At 33.8% G+C, this 19,484-nt stretch overlaps 1 protein-coding gene across 1 annotated transcript; it reads left to right on the top strand.

Annotated features, from left to right (window-relative positions):
• Positions 1-14,684: 14,684 nt before the first annotated feature.
• Positions 14,685-17,547, top strand: LOC144573370 (Rab5-interacting family protein). The gene is made up of 4 exons (XM_078323143.1): positions 14,685-14,935; positions 15,742-15,845; positions 16,904-17,033; positions 17,280-17,547. Exons 1-4 carry the CDS (start codon positions 14,822-14,824, stop codon positions 17,316-17,318), a joined length of 387 nt encoding a protein of 128 aa, XP_078179269.1. The 5' UTR covers positions 14,685-14,821; the 3' UTR covers positions 17,319-17,547.
• The last annotated feature ends 1,937 nt before the right edge of the window (positions 17,548-19,484 follow it).

Genomic DNA, 19,484 nt, shown 5'->3' with positions numbered 1-19,484 from the left:
GGGAAGCTGACCGACCGCCGCTGTCACTCTCCAGTTGGATAAGAAGAATCTAATCTCGTGTGGCGGTCAATATGCAGCAATTGATGTACCGGATCGGTGCATCCGAGTCTTCGAAGAATCCGTATCTTTCCAAACACAGTGACAAACGAATAGTTCAGGTTCAATTCGGCATAATAAAAAATTTGTGATTCAGATATAATTCAGAAATGATTCGGTACAACAAAGAAGCAAAAAAAAAAAAAAAAAAAAAGAACCCCCCCACCCAAAAACAAAATCGCATTTTTCTCACAAATAAATCGTGATACGCATTTTATTCGTAAATAAAATTTATTATACATTTTTTGTGTGTTTTATTCGGAGTTCGGTTCAAAAACGTCACAAAAACAAATAAAACGCAAATTATTCGCAAATTTATCGTGTATATTGTTATTATGCTCCCAGATACCGTAAAGAAAATCTATCACAATTGGTGGATCCGGACCGTTTTTATAACTTTGTATGAATCTCAAAGCACAAATAATATTGGTCCTTGTGTCGTTTCGGATAGACACTGTTTTTTAGGTAATTTGAAACCGTAAAGTAGTGGATTTCACCATCCAATACCATAGTTATGAGAGCATATTTGTTCATTTCTGAATTAGTGGTGTTCACTGTTGATACTTGATAGCACAATTTAAAATTTAACCCTATAATTTAAAAAAAAATCTTATTATTATTATTGATGAAACGATTCAAACTTAACAAAATGAGAGATATTATTTAGACCGTACAACAATTTTGAAAATAGTGCTATCAACAGTGATATATATATATACACTTATAGTGGTGATAGAAATCCTTGTTTAATAGTTGCAGAGATCTTTCATTTACTATATATCGCTAGTATTTAATCTCAAATATCTTGCTACTAGTTAGTACTGGAGGAAAAAATTTCCTAAAACCATGACAAAATGTCAGAATCTAGATAATGACAAAGGAGAAACAACGTAGTTGTCGTATTCTACTAAATTTGATGTGAGAATGAACAATTTCTTCATGAGGTACTCAAAATTAACGCAATTAAATTATTGTTATTACCTACAAAACGCTATATAAATTTCAATATAATCAAGAAACACCAACCCGCTACAGCACACAGGTTCCCTCTTGCCACATGGAAAGTGCAAAACCAAAAGCAAGCTACATCTCGGAGAAATAATTCAATTCAAAACATTTTGGCATGAACCTATCGTATAGCTAGCTAATGGATCGACTAATCTAGAACATTTCATCATGTCTTTTTTTTTTTTTTTTTTTTCATTATGTTTTGTTGAATTACACGGATAGTCGATCAGCGAGTTAATTGAGTCGGGTTACTTGAGATAGAAAAATACATATCTTAAAATATAATAAAATAGTATAAATTCAACTTAAAATTAAAATAAATTAAGTAAAGATAAAATAAAAAATCCTGGATTCAGAGAGGTCAATGCGTAAAAAAAAGGTTATAGACTTGTATTTTCGTTTTTAAAGTCAAAATAATTGATCAGAACTATTCAATACAATTTTCATATATATGAAAATGTACTTGTAGTTTAAATTTTATATTTTTTAGAATTATTTTACTATTTAAAATTGGTAGAAATATCATTTTATTTGAAAATTCTCAACCATTCAAATATAGTGATTCTCTGCTTATCTAAAAAAATAGTTAATATATATAAATATATATAGAGTGATTAATATGCATTTGGTAGCATATGGGCCGATATGCATACGGTTTAAATTTGAAATTTCAAAATCCAAAAAGTCGATCTGAACCGTTCATCTTGTTCTCCATATTAATATGTGCTTGGAGACCAAATTTTACATTTTTCTGAATTTTTTTACTATTTATTAAGACACTTTGAAAATTGTTGATCAAATGGTGGCTGCTGATTTTACTGTTTTGTTAAACTACCGTTGGATTAACAATTTTCAAAGTGGCTTAATAAATAGTAAAAAAATTCAGAAAAATGTAAAATTTGGTCTCCAAGCACATATTAATATGGAGAACAAGATGAACGGTTTAGATCGACTTTTTGGATTTTGAAATTTCAAATTTGGACCGTGTGTATTTCGGCCCATATGCTACTGAATGCATATTAGTCACTCTCATATATATATATATATATATATATATAGAGAGAGAGAGAGAGAGAGAGAGATGGGCTACGGTGAGCCATGGAGTAAAATGAGTTGGTGCTTCATGACACTATATTTCTATTTTGAAAATCCAAACGACCGATCCGAACCGCTCAACATGATCTCCATATTGAAATGTGCTTGGAGACCAAATTTTACATTTTTTGGAATTTTTTACTATTTATTAAGCAATTTTGAAAATCGCTGATCTGATAGTCCAGAAATTTTTATTGTTCACAGCAAAACAGTAATTTTCAAAATTGCTTAATAAATAGTACAAAAATTCAAAAAGATGTAAAATTTGGTCTCCAAGCACATTTCAATATGGAGATCACATCTAACGGTTCGGATCGGTCGTTTGGACTTTCAAAATAAAAATACGATGTGGAGTACAAACGCGTTTTACTCCATAGCTCACCGTAGCTCATCTCTCTCTCTCTCTCTATATATATAGATATATATATATATATATTCTCCATCTACATTTTTTATGTGAAATCATATTTAACAGTTCAAATCAACTATTTAAACTTTAAAAACAAAAATGTGAATTCATAATACAGATTGCTCCGTAATATGCGTATTATCACGAATTTGTATCACCGAAGGTAAGATAATATTTCTGTTTGGATCTGGACCGTCCAATCAGAATCCATAGGACTATTAAAACAGCCTGTGCGTTTCACTTCGGACCAAATTGGTTCAGATTATAATCGAACGGATGATCCAAACGTAAATATCTTGTTACCTCAGAGGATATATATGGATTCATATTAACAGTTTACCGCGACCCCAACATTTTTACTAATATCCAAACTAAATTAGAAATTATCAATTATGCTCGCGAAATCTAGCCTTTATTAAAAAAAAACCAAACCGGCCACTTAGTAGGGGTGACAACGAGCTGGCTCAGTCCGAGCTAAGTCCTAACTCAGCTTGTTAATTCTGAACTGAGCTATAGCCGAGCGAGCTAGACCTGGACATTCGAGCTATAACCTCAGCTTGAAATCGTGACAAGCTAGCCCGAGCTAGCTCGCAAGCTGACGAGCTGGCTCACTAGGTCTGGCTGAATCTCGTTTTAATAATAAAATAAATTCTATAAACTTTTTTGGATCGAGCTGAACCGAACTGAACCGAGCTAGACAGTATAAATACACACAGATTCATAAAAATCCACAAATTGATACCCCAGCTTGAACTCGTTAATTCTGGACTGAGTTAGTGGCAAATTGTCTCGTTAATAGTTCAATCCAATAACGAATAAGTCAAATACAAGTCATGATCGAACTACGAGCTACGAGCTCTTTTGCCATCCCTATCACCTAGTGGTCGGTTTCAAATTTTTATTCCAAACCGTGCTTTGCTAAAGAAGAAATTACTTTTCATCCTCCACGGACATGGGATTTTCTGTTTAGATACTTTTAGCAAAAGCACCTGTACCTGTTACAAATCACTGCTGAACTGAACAGATCATGAATGTCTTCACCTAAAAAAAACATCATGAATGTCTTGTCATGTACTCATGTCCGGAACCGTTTGATTGGGGGTGCATAGTAAATAGTAAATATATGGTATTAATTACAACGGATTATCTATTTAGGATCTAAACTCTTCGCTTAGGCATGTTCGGCTGCTATTGTGTCCGTGGGAAAAAAAAAGAAAAAATTCAGTCTAGGATCTAAACTCTTCACTTAGGGTCTGTTCAGCTGTCACTGTGTCCGTAGAAAAATTAATATTCACTCTAGGATCTAAACTCTTCACTTAGGGTCTGTTCAGCTGCCATTGTGTCCGTGGAAAGAAAAAAAATTCACTTAGAGTGATTTTTTTTTCCACGCGCACAGTACTTCGGCCGTTCAAATTGAATCCGAACTCAGGTCCATTCCCGTTTTCGCCTGACAGCCGAACAAGCCCTTAGTCGCCAAAAGGGTATATTATATATCCTTACAAATTAATTTTTTCTTGGTGGTGCTCTGAGTTTGAAGGGAAATAAGGATCTGTTTAATTATAGGTGAAATTGTGAAAGAATAATGTAAGTGAAATTTAGAATGTTATTTTATTTTATTTTGTACTATTTAATTTATGTTTAGTTGAAGATGGAAAAAAAAATATAGTAACAATGTGGAAAAGTATTTATAAATGAGATAATTCTATATTTAAAAAAAACTATATCAATTCATATATTTCATCATTCCATGAAATAAAAAAGTAGCTCATGACAGAATAGAGAGGAGAGACATATTTATATAAAATAGAAATTTGATATAAAAATTCAAACTCAATTTCACATTATTTATTTTTACCTTCATTGTTCGTCTGTAATAAAATTTCTATTTCAATAAATGTCAATCAATTTTTCTTTTCTTCTCCGGTTGAACATTTCCTCAAAGAAAAAAAAAAGTAGGTGAAAAAGAAGTTGATAATATTTTGTTAAATCTTTATCCATCTTATGAGTGAACCAATCAACCAAATTCAACTTGATTTTATTTGTTTTTGTTTTTATTCCCCTTTATTGGGTCCCAGTCATCAAACTCAGGAGCAAACGTTAAGAGTATATGAAAATGACTAAGGACAACTGAATTTTGGAATTTAAAAACGCCACCACATCTCTGTCTGTGTCATTTGAAAAATAATCAATGATTAAAGTGATTGAAGGTATATATACAGTTGACAGTCCAATTTAAAGAAAGCCAGAAAGAGTAAAATTAACCACCGACTAAAAAAGATGAACTATATATACACCCACTTTTCAACACTAGCTAATTTTCATTGAACTCAACAGAAAACCAACAAAGTTTCTCCAAATTATTTGAGCAAACCAACAAAGAAAAACATTAAAAAAAATTGCCATATCAAAATTCAGACCGTTTATCTTTTGACTCTGCTACGAATTCAAAACGGACCTATATATTTCTTCTTGGCCCTGTTGGAATTAATCCAGACCGTTCAGATATATTACGGACCCATTTGGCTGTCACTGTGTTCGTGGAAAAAAAAAATTCACTCAGAATGAATTTGAGTGAATTTTTCTTTTTCCCACGTGCATAGTATTTCAGTCATTCAAATTGGATCCAAATCCAAAACCATTCTCATTCCCGCCTGGTAGCCGAACTACATGAGAAATTCCCAACAAATCCACCCCCTTCCCAATTCAACTCATAACACATTTTGAGTTTGGATCCGAATTGTCCGATTAGAATTCGGACCAATAATAATCCTAAATTATAATCTGCGCCAGATTGATCGACATTATGATTGAACGGTCTGGATTCAAACTCAGAATTTTAATAAAAACAGCGATTTTCAAACCATCTTAATAAATAGTAAAAAAATTCCAAAAAATATAAAATTTGGTCTCCAAGTAGATTTTAATATAGATTAAACATCTAACGGTTTGGATTTGTTGTTTGAACATCACATATGCTAATATAGCCCCGGAAGCACCTCGGTCGAAGTGCTTCCGGTAGCAAATTAGCCACACTCTATATATATATAGAGAGAGAGAGAGAGAGATAGGCTAATATGCTTTCGGTAGCATATGGGATGAAATACACACGGTCCAAACTTGAAATTTCAAAATTCAAAAAGTCAATCTGAACCGTTCATCTTGTTCTCCATATTAATATGTGCCTGGAGACCAAATTTTACATTTTTCTGAATTTTTTTACTATTTATTAAGCCACTTTGAAAATTGCTGATCCAATGGTGGCTTAACAAAACAGTAAAACCGTTGGATCAGCGATTTTCAAAGTGGCTTAATAAATAGTAAAAAAATTCAGAAAAATGTAAAATTTGGTCTTCAAGTACATATTAATATGGAGAACAAGATGAATGGTTCAGATTGACTTTTTGGATTTTAAAATTTCAAATTTGGACCGTGTGTATTTCGACCCATATGCTACCGAAAGCACATTAGCCTATCTCTCTCTATATATATTTGGATAAAAGTGGAGAGTACCCACTTGTTTTATATTGAAACGAATAGTTCATACAAAAGCAATGACACGATGATCATTGAGAACAAAATACTAAAATAGGAGCTAAAACAAACTAAATCCGATAAAGAACTAAAGGATCTTTATGGTATCTAATAAACAAGAAGCTAAAAGAGTAGTATTATAACCCAAAAATATAATCAATAATAAATAAAGGTCTTTCCAAGGAGCGGGGAGATTTTTCTTAGCGTACCAGTAAGACAACATCACAAGTTGTTCTCTCTTTTTTTGAGCTTTTAGTTGGATGGAACATGCAAGCGAACTTTTGATAGGCTGGCCATTATGGTTGTCATCAATGAACTGGTAATATTTTTTTCTACGGAGAAAATAATAAAAAAAATACAATGCTTGATATTAAAGGATAAAATGAGTTCATGCATTTAATTGCATAAATTTCACCAGCGTATCTTTTTTTTGATATATCCAAGCAGCGACTACCCCGTATACAATAATAGATGTATTTACAACTACAAAAAACTAAAAAAATCAAAAATAAAATACACATCCTCTTCTCTCAACCAATATTTCAATCACATTTCAGTCTCTTCCTTGATATTCCGTGCCAGAGCCATAGAAGTTTCCACTTTTGACCGAAAATACATGCATTTCGTTGTTTCCATACTCTCCAAAGAACAACCATAATACGAGTCATTCATACCCGTTTAGACTCTTTTACCAACATCTTATACTGGCCCCAAGATGACTCCCACAACCTTTTTGTCAGTACATCTAACTGCACCAATTGTCCCAAACAAGCCCACACTTATCTAGCATAATTACATCGAAAAAACATATTAAATGATGTTTTCATTAAATTTGTGGAGCACATCACACAGGCTGTATCACAAGTAAAACCCCTTCTCACCATAATATCATGTGTAAGAATTTTATCATGTAGCAACGAGCAAGTAAAATAATTCATCTTTGAAGGGAGCATAAGCCCGCCATATCTGTGCATGCTTCCAGCATATCTAATCTCCTCGGTTATATATGTCCTAAATTCTCAAAATTGGATTCCTGAATTATAAATTAATTGCAATTCTGGTTTTGCTGATTGTTCCCAGAAAATGTTATTTATATTTCTGTCTAGATCCGGACTGTCTGATTAGAATTTGGACCAATTCAGTCTGAGGTATAATGCACATAACTTCTTTAATAACCGTACAGATTTTTGATCGGACGGTCCGGATCTAAACAGAAATACTTTGTTACCTTTGGTGATATAAATTCATTTTGCATAGTAAGGCCCTGTTCGGCTGCGTTATTGTTCCCGTGAGAAAAAAAAATTCAGTCCACGAAAACAATAAAAAACAGTTCAAATTTTCACTTTTCTTACGCCCACACCCATTTCCATCGGTGCGCCTAACAGGGCCTAAGTTTGTCAATTTTGTTTTTTTCCTTTTTTTTTATTTTTTTTTGCTTATACGCGGCAGTATTAAAATTGGGCTGAAAGTAGGTGTTGACATCATGGATTGATGTATTGTTTGCATGTGCCTATACTATAGTAGTATATATTATACAATATATTAATAAATCAGATCGAAGTAGATCTTACATGTTGCGTGATTTGAATCAGGCTACATTTACGAGGAGAATTTCATTGGCTAATTATATTTAAAAAAGGTCTAAAATCCTTTGCTTCCTCTGTGTATAAAATTAGAAACAAGTACCCAGTCCCAATTCCTATTTTTCTTATTTTCTTAAATTAGTTGCTACATTATCAGATGACACTACTAACCTTCCAAATTATACAACTAATTTCAAGCACTGATCATGAAGGCCCTGTTTTGCTGCCAGGCGGAAACGGAAACGGACTTGAATTCGGGTCCAATTTGAATTGTCGAAACACTGTGCGCGTGGGAAAAAAAAAATTTACTCCAAGTGAATTTTTTTTTTCCCACAGACACATTACTCAGCCGAACAGGACCGAATAGTTTTTAGCTTCTCTGGCAGCTTCTACCATGACCCTTTCAAAAAAAGAAAAAGATCATGAATAATTTTTTAGTGGTGCTTAAAGTGTTGTGCTTATCCACAATAGTATTAATTACTGTGCATGATTTTAACTAAATTTAGGTGAGTTTAAAAAAAAAACCTTTTATGAATATTGACATGATTTAACAAATAAAATAAGAATGGTGGTGCTAGATCTTGACACATCACCATCCTTGAAAAGTTCAAAATAGTGATCTCTTACAGCATATGCAACGCTATTAGACTTAATTAATTAGGATCTCAATCATCTCAAACAAATTGATATATTTCTCTCCATTCTATCAAACAAATGGAGGTGACAATTTTTATCCGGCAAATATCTCATCTCAGTGTTGTAAATAACGGTATGCAGTTATCGAACGGACAGGGTACTGCCAAGCGATTAATCGGGAGTTATTGGTCATAATCGAAATAATCGGTCGATTAATCGAAAAAAATCCATAATTGTTTGTTACTGTCAACGACTAATCGGTCTAAATGGACGTTTTTTACAACATTGTCGCATCAAATATGCATGCATGAACTTCAATTAGTAAATCTCTTTGATTTCTTTGATCACAGTATCAAAACCATTAGTTGTTGCATGTGATCATTGTTAAAATGACTAAACTCAATTTTTCATATTTAGTTGTTATTGTATGTAGATTTAGATAAGTATTTCATCAGTCGTGAATATATTTACTGTATATTTCCCTATTTAACAAGACATATTAATGATTGTTTTTTTCTCTCCCTATTAGATTAATCATATAGAGTGCGTTGTTCTTTTATATAGTGATGATATTCAACCGCTATACAATTTAAAAAAGGAAAAAAGAAGTGATGAATTCAAATGAATTATCCAAATAATGAAGTGAGGAAAAGGGAGGCGTCCATTTTGAATCAAATGGAGGAGCAGTTACCCTAGAAAAAAACAAGGTTAAAGGCAAATTGTTGGTTGGATCTGATGGAAGATACCTTGGGTACCACTTTTATCCCCCATTAAATTTTAATTGCGTAATCATTTAAAGCCTCAATAATTAGGCTTTTGAGAGAGGGAAAGATAGAGAGAGAGAGGAGAGGGAGAGAGATTGAGATCACGTTGGTTGTCTGTTGGGTTATATCGTCACTTAGTCTCCTTGCAACCCCACAAAAAAAAAAAAAGTAAAATAAAAAATTGGTAGAAAAAAACAGCAAATTAAACAAATGACCCTTCAAACAAAAAATATTGATAATTCATTTTGGTCCCTAAACATTGTGATGTGTGTCAAAGGTTCAATTATGGGCAATTTTAATTGTGAAAAATGAAAGATTAGTATTTTAGAGGATGCATTATTAGAAAAATTTGTGATGGGACTGCGGGGTGAATGTAAGCATCACAATTTATAAGGACCACAAAGTGAAAAGAACTTGCATTTTTTAACAGAGCAATTTTGACTTCATGCAGCGCACAAATAATTTGCAACGCTGTTTTGATTCTATAGTTCATGTGCTGTATGAAGTCAAAACTACTCTGTTCAAATGTTATCCCAGTTTACTAGTGAAAAACGCCAAATTAAAAAAAAAAAAAAAAGTCGGTTGGCTCTAGCCTCTAGAGCAAAAGCTTTATCGAATAACGCAATTAAACCCTAAAGTTGGTATTAGATCGCATAAATTAACACTAAATTTGATTAATTAGAGGAGAAAGGTAGAGTCTCCACAATCCACATGACGCTTTTGATACCAATCACATGCTACTGTATACAGTTACTAGCTTCAGTAGCTGTACTGAGTTGGGTTTATTATGTCTGGCACGTGCCACATGAGCAAATACGAATGAAAAGTGCAAAAGGAAATGAAATACGATTCATGATTCATGATTATGATGTCCTTTGCTAAACATTTTTTAATGTGAATTCTAGATCCGCTGCCATCGTGCTATGTGAACCGTCAGATTTTATCCGATGGAATGTGATTGATGAAAAATTTGTACTGTGGATGTAAATCAATTGTTCAGAATGAACAATGATAGGATCCTGATATCATGATAATGACAGCAAATAGGAGTTCATGTTTTTTTGTACATTTTATTTTATTTTATGTTTGGTTAGGATCAAGAACTGAGCTCAGCTGGATTTTTAAGTTACGGAGATTAAATGTGAATGAAGTTCAATTATATAAAATTTCTAATTTAACTATATAACATATCAAATATCTCAAAAAATAATTAAATAATATTTTTTTTTAACTAAATTTTTTTTTATAGTATCAATTAAAAAAAATATTAACTATTGTGCTATTTGTTTTTGTCTCTTTAGTTTGTATAAGTTCTCTTCTATCTAAGGCGTCAAACATCCCGTCTCTCTCTCCAAACGAAGATGGAAAATTAAAGCAGCGAGGGGCGGTAGAAATCTATGAGGGGGGAAGCGACTAGGGAAGGCGAGGAGAAATATGTGTTTGGCGCATTTGTAGACAGAGGCGGGAGAGGTTTGGTGCCTTACAAAGAAGAGAACTCAGGCGCACTAAAGAGACCGAATGACATAATGGTCAACATATTATTAATTAATATTGTAAAATAAATTTTAAAGTTTTAAAAAATATTATTTAATTATTTTGGAGATATTTGATATGTTATAGAATTAGATTAGACAAATATGTGAGTCTGTATAATTTTCAAGAATAAATATGTAATTACTGATTTTAGAGAGATAAATACGTAATATTGAAACTTTTGAGGGATATATATGAAATTCCCCCCTTCTTGAATTAGAATACTTGGAGGAGAAATGAAGGATTCAAAGACAATGAAAATAACAATAAAATTATCTTGATAGTATTGATAATCGATGAAAAAGAATCTACTATAGTGAGAATAGCTTCCTAACTCCAAATTCGGAATAGCTCAAAATAGCTCGCCAACTCCAAATCCGGAATAGCTCAAAATAGCTCGCTAACTCCAAATTCGAAATAGCCGTTAACCCAATATTTCATAGAAATAGCGGAATAGCAGCTAACCCTATTCCTTGCGTTGAGAATAGCGTTTTTTTTCACCCAAATGTGAAATAGTGAGAATAGCTCGCTAAGAATAGCAGTTATTCCTGACACTGTTCTTGTGTCATCCAAACGTACTAAGTTGTTGAGAATGAATTATGCAAAAGAAGTAAATTGATATCATCATTAGATGAATATCAATGGATAGACAAAATATAAGTTAGTGATCTGTATCCCTTCTAAAGAATTGCTGTACTTAGATCTAACAAATGTGAAACAATTGAGTCTAATTAGATAGTGAAACAAATGAGTGATCTGTACCCCTTCTAAAGAATTGCTGTACTCAGATCTAACAATGTCTGGCAAAAGTTCCAGCGTATTAAAAAATAAGGCACGCCAGATGTGTAGTGCTACCTCCTCTATTAATAAATGGAACACTGATCTAAACAGATTAAACAATCCTGATCCATCATATGCTGAGCGATTTGCGATATCAAATATCAAATATCAAATATATTTTTGTGCAAGCTTTTTTAATAGAATAGTCTAGTGGTCTAGTGAACTAATGTACTGTATATTTTGGATAAACTTGGTAGCAGCTATTGTACTGTGTATTCTTACTGTATACTTTTGTTCAAGAGGTGCATTTAATTGAGAAATAATAGAGGAGCAGGGCTGTTAGGCTGTTATGTTTTGGGGCCTACTCGACAATTAAAAGTAAGGGTTGTTTTTCAATTCTATCAGATTAGCTGGTCTTGTAAAATTTAGGGGTGGCAAAAAAAAGCTCGTAGCTCGTGGCTCGATTGTGATTCGCACCTGACTCGCTCGTTAACAGCTTGCTCGTTACTGGACCGAACTGTTAACGAGCCAGCTCGCCACTAGCTCGGATCATAATTAATGAGTTCAAGTTGGGGCCTAGCTTGTTCGCCAGCTCGCAAGCTAGCTCGGCTAGGCATCAATTTGTCAATTTGTATGAATTTGTGTGCATTTTATATTGTCTAGCTCGGTCCAACTTGGTTCAGCTTGATCCAAAAGTTTGTAGAATTTATTTTATTCTTAAAATAAGATTCAGTCAGACCTAGCGAGCCAGCTCTTCAGCTTGCAAGCTAGCTCGAGCTGGCGTGTCACGATTTCAAGCTGAGGTTTTAGCTCAGATGCCTAGGTCTAGCTTGCTCGCCTGTAGCTCAGTCCATAATTAACACACTGAACTAGGGCCTAGCTCGGACCGAGCCAGTTCGTTGTCACCCCTAGTAAAATTACATACCCCTTTTGTAGGGGGAATTATATATGGAATTAAAAGGAATAGTTGGTTATTCGTAGGGGTGTACAACGGGCGAGTTGATGATATTTTTTTAAAATTTGAATCCAATCTAATTACACTGGGTTAAAAAAAATTATTTACTTGACCCACCCATAACTCAACCCAACCCATCTATTTTTTTATATATAGGTTATTACCGGTTATGCGGGTTAGACGGGTTATAATTTTGATCGAAAATCTATTATATATCTTTTTACTATTTTTATTAAAACTAGGTACAAATAAAAGTGACAAACATAAATAAAATAGAAATAATTTAGCATATAACATCCATAACAAAAAAAACATATCCAAAATGTAACATTCTAAAAAAAAAGGCAGTTATAACAATCGCATATAAAATCCATGAAATAAAAAAAACATAACAATTCAAATTAAACTTAAAACTCTTAAATATTCTCAAATTGAGTAGAAATAAAGAGTGCTTTAAACGTGAGGAGAGGAGTAAATAGAAAGAGAAGTTATGTAAAAATGTAGAAACGTAGATTTGAGGCCGGATTCAGGTATAAACGGGTTATTAAGAGTAAATCCATTACTCAACCTAGAGTAACGGGTTTGTCAAAATCCAATCCGTACCCGACCCAGTAACATCTCAACCCGGTAAAATACGGGTCGGGTTGGACGGATTGGACGGGTCGGGTGGGTCGATAGTATTTTTGTACGCCCCTAGTTATTCATACAGGATTAAACAAAAGAGATAGTTAGCAGGCCTTAAGCCCAGTCCGACTAATGATCCGACCCAAATTGTACTTCTCTTTAGTTTTGACAAAATGGTTAAGAAAAGAAGCAACTATTTTTTTTTATTGGAATATGCGACTAAAAGCTACAGATCCAGAATACAGGAACACCTCTAAATTTTTTGTTATCACCAAAATTGTTAGAAAATATTCCTCTCAATTAAAAATATAGGAACACAACGAACGAATGTATTCTTAAATTTTATTTAATTTTTGTAAATCTTTATATAAATAGACTAATTAGTCGAAAAGATAAAAATCGGGCCTAAAAAATACATCCGAGTTGTCCCTACAAAATTAATGCGTCCTATAAATATTTTTATTTGAGTTCTATTAGTATTTTTAAGTTAAAAATATGCGTCACAATTCGAGTGAAGTTAATATGAAATTAAGTTTATTATAACACTGTATTAAAACCATTATATTTATCAAAGAATTTGTGAACTCAACATAAATTATCAAGCTAACTTCAAACAATGAATTTAAATTATGACCTTGATTTAATTGACTAGCCAGAGGTTTTTTTTTTAATTTGTAAGATCCTTGAAAATTTGTAAGATCCTTGAAAATTATTGAAAACTTTTTAAAAGAATAATTGAACAATAAATACGTAATTTGCCAAAGTAATATACTTTTCTACCTAATACTAAAAAAATTGTTTTTAGCGCTTTCAGTTAATATCGGAATACTTGACATATTATTTTGGCATTGGATTTTGTCCAAAGTCTCATTCAAAGCTAAACTTAAACGTTCAATTTGCATTGAGATTGGTACAAATACATTTAAAACCTAATAAATTTAAATGGTTTCTTGAATCTAAATATTAGAATAAATTTTGATGCAAATCGGACAGCTTTAAATGCGACTTTATCTAAAACCGTTGGAACAATACCCCCACCATATTATTTCAGTACAAAATAGCTGTTATCCTTAATTAAAAACTAATTTCCACTCATTATAGCATAACTATCTATAGAGGCTTTCTTTTGTCAAAGAAACCAAGAGTAGTGGGGGCAATAATTGAGGCGATGTTTTCTAATTCAAGTTCCTATGTGGCCAAATATATCAATAATGTATATCGTCATGAATGCAGGTTATTTATAGCTAATCAAAATATAGTGACAAACGAACTATTCGGATTCGGTTTGACGAGGTCAAAAATTTGTAATTCAGGAATAATTTAAGTATAATTCGGGAATGATTCGGAATTATTCGGATCGGAGATCTGTCTTGCAAAAGAGCAAAAAAAAAAGTTTGGGAAAATTTCGCGAATAATTCGTAAAATTCGGAAAAAAATTGTAAAATTCGGTAATTATTCGGGTTTAATTCGGTCAAAGTTCGATCAACCAAATAATTCGGCGTTCAGTTCGGCTTCACAAAAAAAATGAATTATTTTGATTTAATTCGCGAATCTTATGACTATGATTCAGATATGTTGACTTTTAAATATTTGTATAAATATGGTGGTGTGACCCGCTACACCATTGGTTACTAAATAGGAGTTTAGAGATGAACTCCTTATTTGTCCTGATCAAACGGAACCTACTATAGTCGCCGATTCTCTCTCTCTCTCTGAACCCTAGTACATCTCTCTTGTCGTCTCCTCATAATACAGAGAAACTAGTACAGAATTGAAATTGAATAGCAAATTGAAGTATATTTGACAAATGAAGAAAACGAGATCTAACAAGGCACCGGCCAAGCAAGCCCAGCAGCAACCGAATGGCACTTCCGATTCTAAGCTCGCCAAATTTCTAGATCCGAATTCGTCCTGGGATAAGGTAATTCCTGGCTCATTGCCCCCCTCATTGATTCTAGTTCGATCTTGGTTTGGTTGGCGAATTGTTGAAGCTCGATGGAAGAGGCTTAATTCAATTCCTTAGAATTTTGGTTCGGTGGAGAATTGAGAATTGGGTTCATTCCGACCAAATTGTATTTGTTAATTTGGTGTTTGACTTGGAAAAAATCATCCTATAAGTAGAACCTTTTTCTCTATAAAACTGGAAAACAATGGGGAACTAAGCTATCATCCTTTCAAGTTTGAATAGTAATAGATTTTTTTATTTACTCCAGAATTGTAATTCCTACCTAATTACCATCTATTCTTCTTTGCTCCTCCTTTCTATAAATTTTTGCATATTCTCTGATGGCAATACAGATTAAGTACCTAATCAGGACTATCACTATCAATGAAACAAATTTTTTGATGAATAAACAAAATTGTAACTAGCGTCCAAAGTAATGAAGATCTTATTATTGCAATCCTTTGTTGGTCGAATCTTTGGATAAGGTGTACCCATCACTGATGATTGAATTAATGCATTTCAGGATTTTTTTTTTTTTGAGATAAAGATGGGGAGTCAAACCTCCCAACTTTAGATATTTTAAAAATGATTTCCCAACTGAGTTTCAAAATTGTGATCTCTCTCCCACTCAAGGGCATTGCCTTAGCCGCATTTAAGGAAATTTTATCAGTATAAATTGAGTTTTTCACTTTTACCAGAATCTCTTGCCTTTTCGAGGGGGAGTACGGGCTATTCCATTCCATGCTTTAATTTTGACTCATTACATATTGTTGACACTCCAGGATAAATTGCTAGATACACTGTATTGGATCAGACAAGCAATAGGCCTCTTTTGTGGATTGTTGTGGGGCGCTATACCTCTGGTTGGGGCCATATGGATTGTCTTGTAAGCATCCGCTCATGCTCTTTCTGTATAATTTTGAATTTTGCAAGAAACACCCACTGTTTTTCCATCTGCATATGGAATCTAAAGTTCTTATATTTGCCAATTGTAACTGGGCTAAAAATTTAATTGTTTGCAAATAGAATCAAATTATGGAGAGTAATGGCAATTCAAATAATGATTGAAGAAAATTTCCCTGATTTGTGGTAGTAACTCAACCTGATATCTTGGAACTAACAGTGGCCATGACCCAACCCAGAGAACCAGTCTGATTTGGAATCAAACCTGAATTAACCCAGTAATTTTGAAAAGCCAATTTGACATGAACCTGACCAGATGTGAATCTGAATGACCTGAAACATGCATCCATCTGAAGCTGTACACGACTTGAAATCAATTCGAATTTGAACTACCCAAAACCTGTGTCGACTCGAAACCAGATGATAAGGACCCAATGACTCGAAAATGGAAATATGAACCGAGATGTCAGGTATCTGGTACTTGTGAGTTTTAATTGCAATCCATGAAGATTGCCTGTGGTCCGACCAGTAACCGAGACCACTTGGAATCCATGTCAATCTGAAGTTGACTACCTAAAAATCAATCCGGCTTGAACCCGAACAACAAGAAACTCATCATGATTCGAAGCTGGATGGCCCAAAACTTGAATCGACCTGGACTCAAATGTTTTTAAAACTCAAAAACAGGCCTTAGTCAGATGACCTGAAAGCTGACTTGACTCTCCTGATTGCCACCTCTACTTTAAATCTAAGATATAAATTGGCATAGATTGATTTATTAAAGTTGTATCTTTGAAGGAACACTTAGTGCTCCTTTTTTCTCTTTGAGGGATACAGTTACTGATATATAAACAAATATATTTTTCCCTTCATAAACCAACAGCAGGTGTTATTTCAAATATGAGATGGTTTTAAAAGTTGTTGTGTGTTAGTCGCAAATTGAGAAATGCTGGGCTTTAAAATTAGATGTAATTTGCAAAGGTTCTTATTGTAATTTCTGGGATGTTAAAAAACACACATTGTATTATCAATTCTGTCCAGGTTTGTGGCGATTTCTACAGGAACTGTGTACTGGGTCTATTCACAAAGGTTAAATATTGATGAAGAGGAATTTGGCGGCCATGGTGCAATTCTCCAGGAGGGTTTCTTTGCCTCTTTCACTCTCTTTCTGGTAAATAATATTGACAGTTCAATTAATGACATAAGTATGAAATTAAAAGACAAGAAAACCCAAAATAGAATTCAGCTGGATAGTAGAGTTAGTAGATTTGGTACAGCCTAAAAAAAATCATTAGGGGCAATTAATAGTACAGAAAGAAATTGGTTGCTAATTTTTGATAATTTTTTTGGCATGATGTATGTGCAAGGACTTTTTAATTGACGTATAAATGTTTTTATTTGCTCGTTTGTCTTGCAGCTTTGCTGGATCCTGGTATACAGCTTGGTTCACTTCTAAGAAAGCAGTGAAGCGAAGGAACTTCTCTTTCTTTTTTTAATGTTTGTAACCATTTTTGGCAAGGAAGTGAAACTGGTTTCTTAAATGGAAGTGTACCTTTGAATTAGGATGTTGGTTCGAAGAAAAAAAAGAAGTTATTTTAGACACTTTTTGTAATCCATGTATCTGGATTTAGCCGCAGAGCTTCTAGTTGATTTATTTGAGGGTAAATAAATTTTTTATCACGAAAGCACTGACATTGTCCAGCTTTTGATATTTGTTTTGTTTGCGAGAAAACAGAGATGGAAACTTCTTACCCAGATTAGGTTCGCCAAACAACTGAATTAATAATGTAGAAAAAATTAAAATTTTTATTATCTAAATTACTATTAATGGACCTGGCAGCAGGGTTGAAAATCGTGATGTTTTTAATTGTTTTTGGTTTATGTTTAGGCTACTAGAAAGTGATACATGCATATGTAACGTATGTTCTGTATGTAACATATATTTTGATTTTAATCTATGTCCGTCAGTACATGCATACAGGTCATGTGGTTCTTTTTAATAACCAAACATTTGAAAGCCCGGAATAGGGAAAAATTGAAAATCTTCCATCTAGTCTCGTTTAATCTTGAGGAACAGAAATACAGGATCCATAATAAGGCCTTATTAGGCCCATAAACATATAGGCGGCGTCCTGAAAAATCGAACAATATGATCCGTTCTGTAATAGAGTATTGACGAATAGGCTGATAGGCCTTATTAGGCCTATAACTGGACAGTCCTAATGGGCTGGGCCGAAACTCTCAAAACGGACCGGCCTGTCGAACCCTGGTATCTTTTATAGGATGCGAGAAGGTATTACAGGTATCGGAAGTGTATTTTCTAGGCCTCCTTTTCTGGTAAATAATTAAGAGCTTATTGTGATTTTTTAATATTTTTCTCTGTTTTTGTTATTTCATTAACAAAATAATTTTATGGCTCTATAAATAAATAGAGAAATAAACAGGGTGGGTGTCAGTGTCACTTCATATTCTTGATAGTCTACCAATAAAAGGGCACATCTACAATTTTGTTCATACTGACACAGTAAACAAAGAATGAATTAGAATTTCAGGAGAATTTTATCGCCATATCTGTTAAACGCAATTTAGTTGTAGCATATAGATGCAAGGTCACATCTGGCTGTTTAAGTATGGAAGAGAGTTGTTTTGATGTAGGAGCATATTCTGTACAGTGTACCTGTAAAGGACGTACCAGAATCAACCAGTTGGACCTAAATATAATTCAAATTTATGCACATGAATTGCTAAATCATTGCTTTATGTTTTAGTTAATAAAGAAAAAATCATTGCTCTATGTTCAACCTGACTTCTTTAATCCATGTTCTAAACGTCATCTGTGATTCGTCATAACTTGTAACATAAATACCATACATTATCTCTCTCCATCCAAACTTGAAATCCTTGGTTTCAAATTTCAAAATCAATCAGCAGGGAGCTGAGGAGCGACCCACAAGTAGGGGTGACAAAAAAAGGTCGTAGCTCGTGGCTTGATCGTGACTCGCACCTGACTCGTTCGCTAACAGTTCGTTCGTTACTGGACTGAGTTGTTAATGCTCGCCACTAGCTCAGTCTAGAATTAACAATTTTAAGCTGAGACCTAACTTGCTCACCAGCTCGCGAGCTAGCTCGGTTAGACATCAATTTGTGAATTTGTATGCATTTTATACTGTCTATCTCCGTTCAGCTCAATCCAAAAAATTTGTAGAATTTATTTTTTTCTTAAAACAAGATCCAGTTAGACCCAGCGAGCCAGCTCGTCAGCTCGCGAGTTAGCTCAGGCTGGCTTGTCACGAGTTCAGGTTGTGGTTTTAGCTCGGATGCCCTAGATCCAGCTCGCTCGGCTGTAGCTCGATTCAGAATTAACAAGCTAAACTAGAACCTAGCTCGAATCGAGCCAGCTCGTCGACACCCCTACCCACAAGGTCCGCATGATGTAATGGTCTACAACACGTTGTTCCACTGCAAAAAAAATCTCTTCGATAGCTTGAACCAAGAAAATTTACAGTTCTCTGGGCCTGATATGCTTTGCTGATGTTTTCTTAGAAGAGCTGAGATGCCTTCATCAGACTGCTGGGACACTGTAAGTATGCTTCTGTTTTTATTCTTATATAATGAGGTTGTT

This window comes from Carex rostrata, chromosome 21 (assembly GCF_964058835.1).
Source record: "Carex rostrata chromosome 21, lpCarRost1.2, whole genome shotgun sequence".
Lineage (NCBI taxonomy): Eukaryota > Viridiplantae > Streptophyta > Magnoliopsida > Poales > Cyperaceae > Carex > Carex rostrata.
This window is presented reverse-complemented; position numbering and strand designations above follow the sequence as displayed.

What these genes read in the sequence shown, in the direction of transcription:
- LOC144573370 (XM_078323143.1), top strand. Translation starts at nt 14,822, where the DNA reads ATGAAGAAAACGAGATCTAACAAGGCACCGGCCAAGCAAGCCCAGCAG. An exon ending in GGGGCCATATGGATTGTCTT is followed by an intron (nt 15,846 to 16,903) that starts GTAAGCATCCGC and finishes AATTCTGTCCAG; the next exon opens with GTTTGTGGCGATTTCTACAG. An exon ending in CCTCTTTCACTCTCTTTCTG is followed by an intron (nt 17,034 to 17,279) that starts GTAAATAATATT and finishes TTTGTCTTGCAG; the next exon opens with CTTTGCTGGATCCTGGTATA.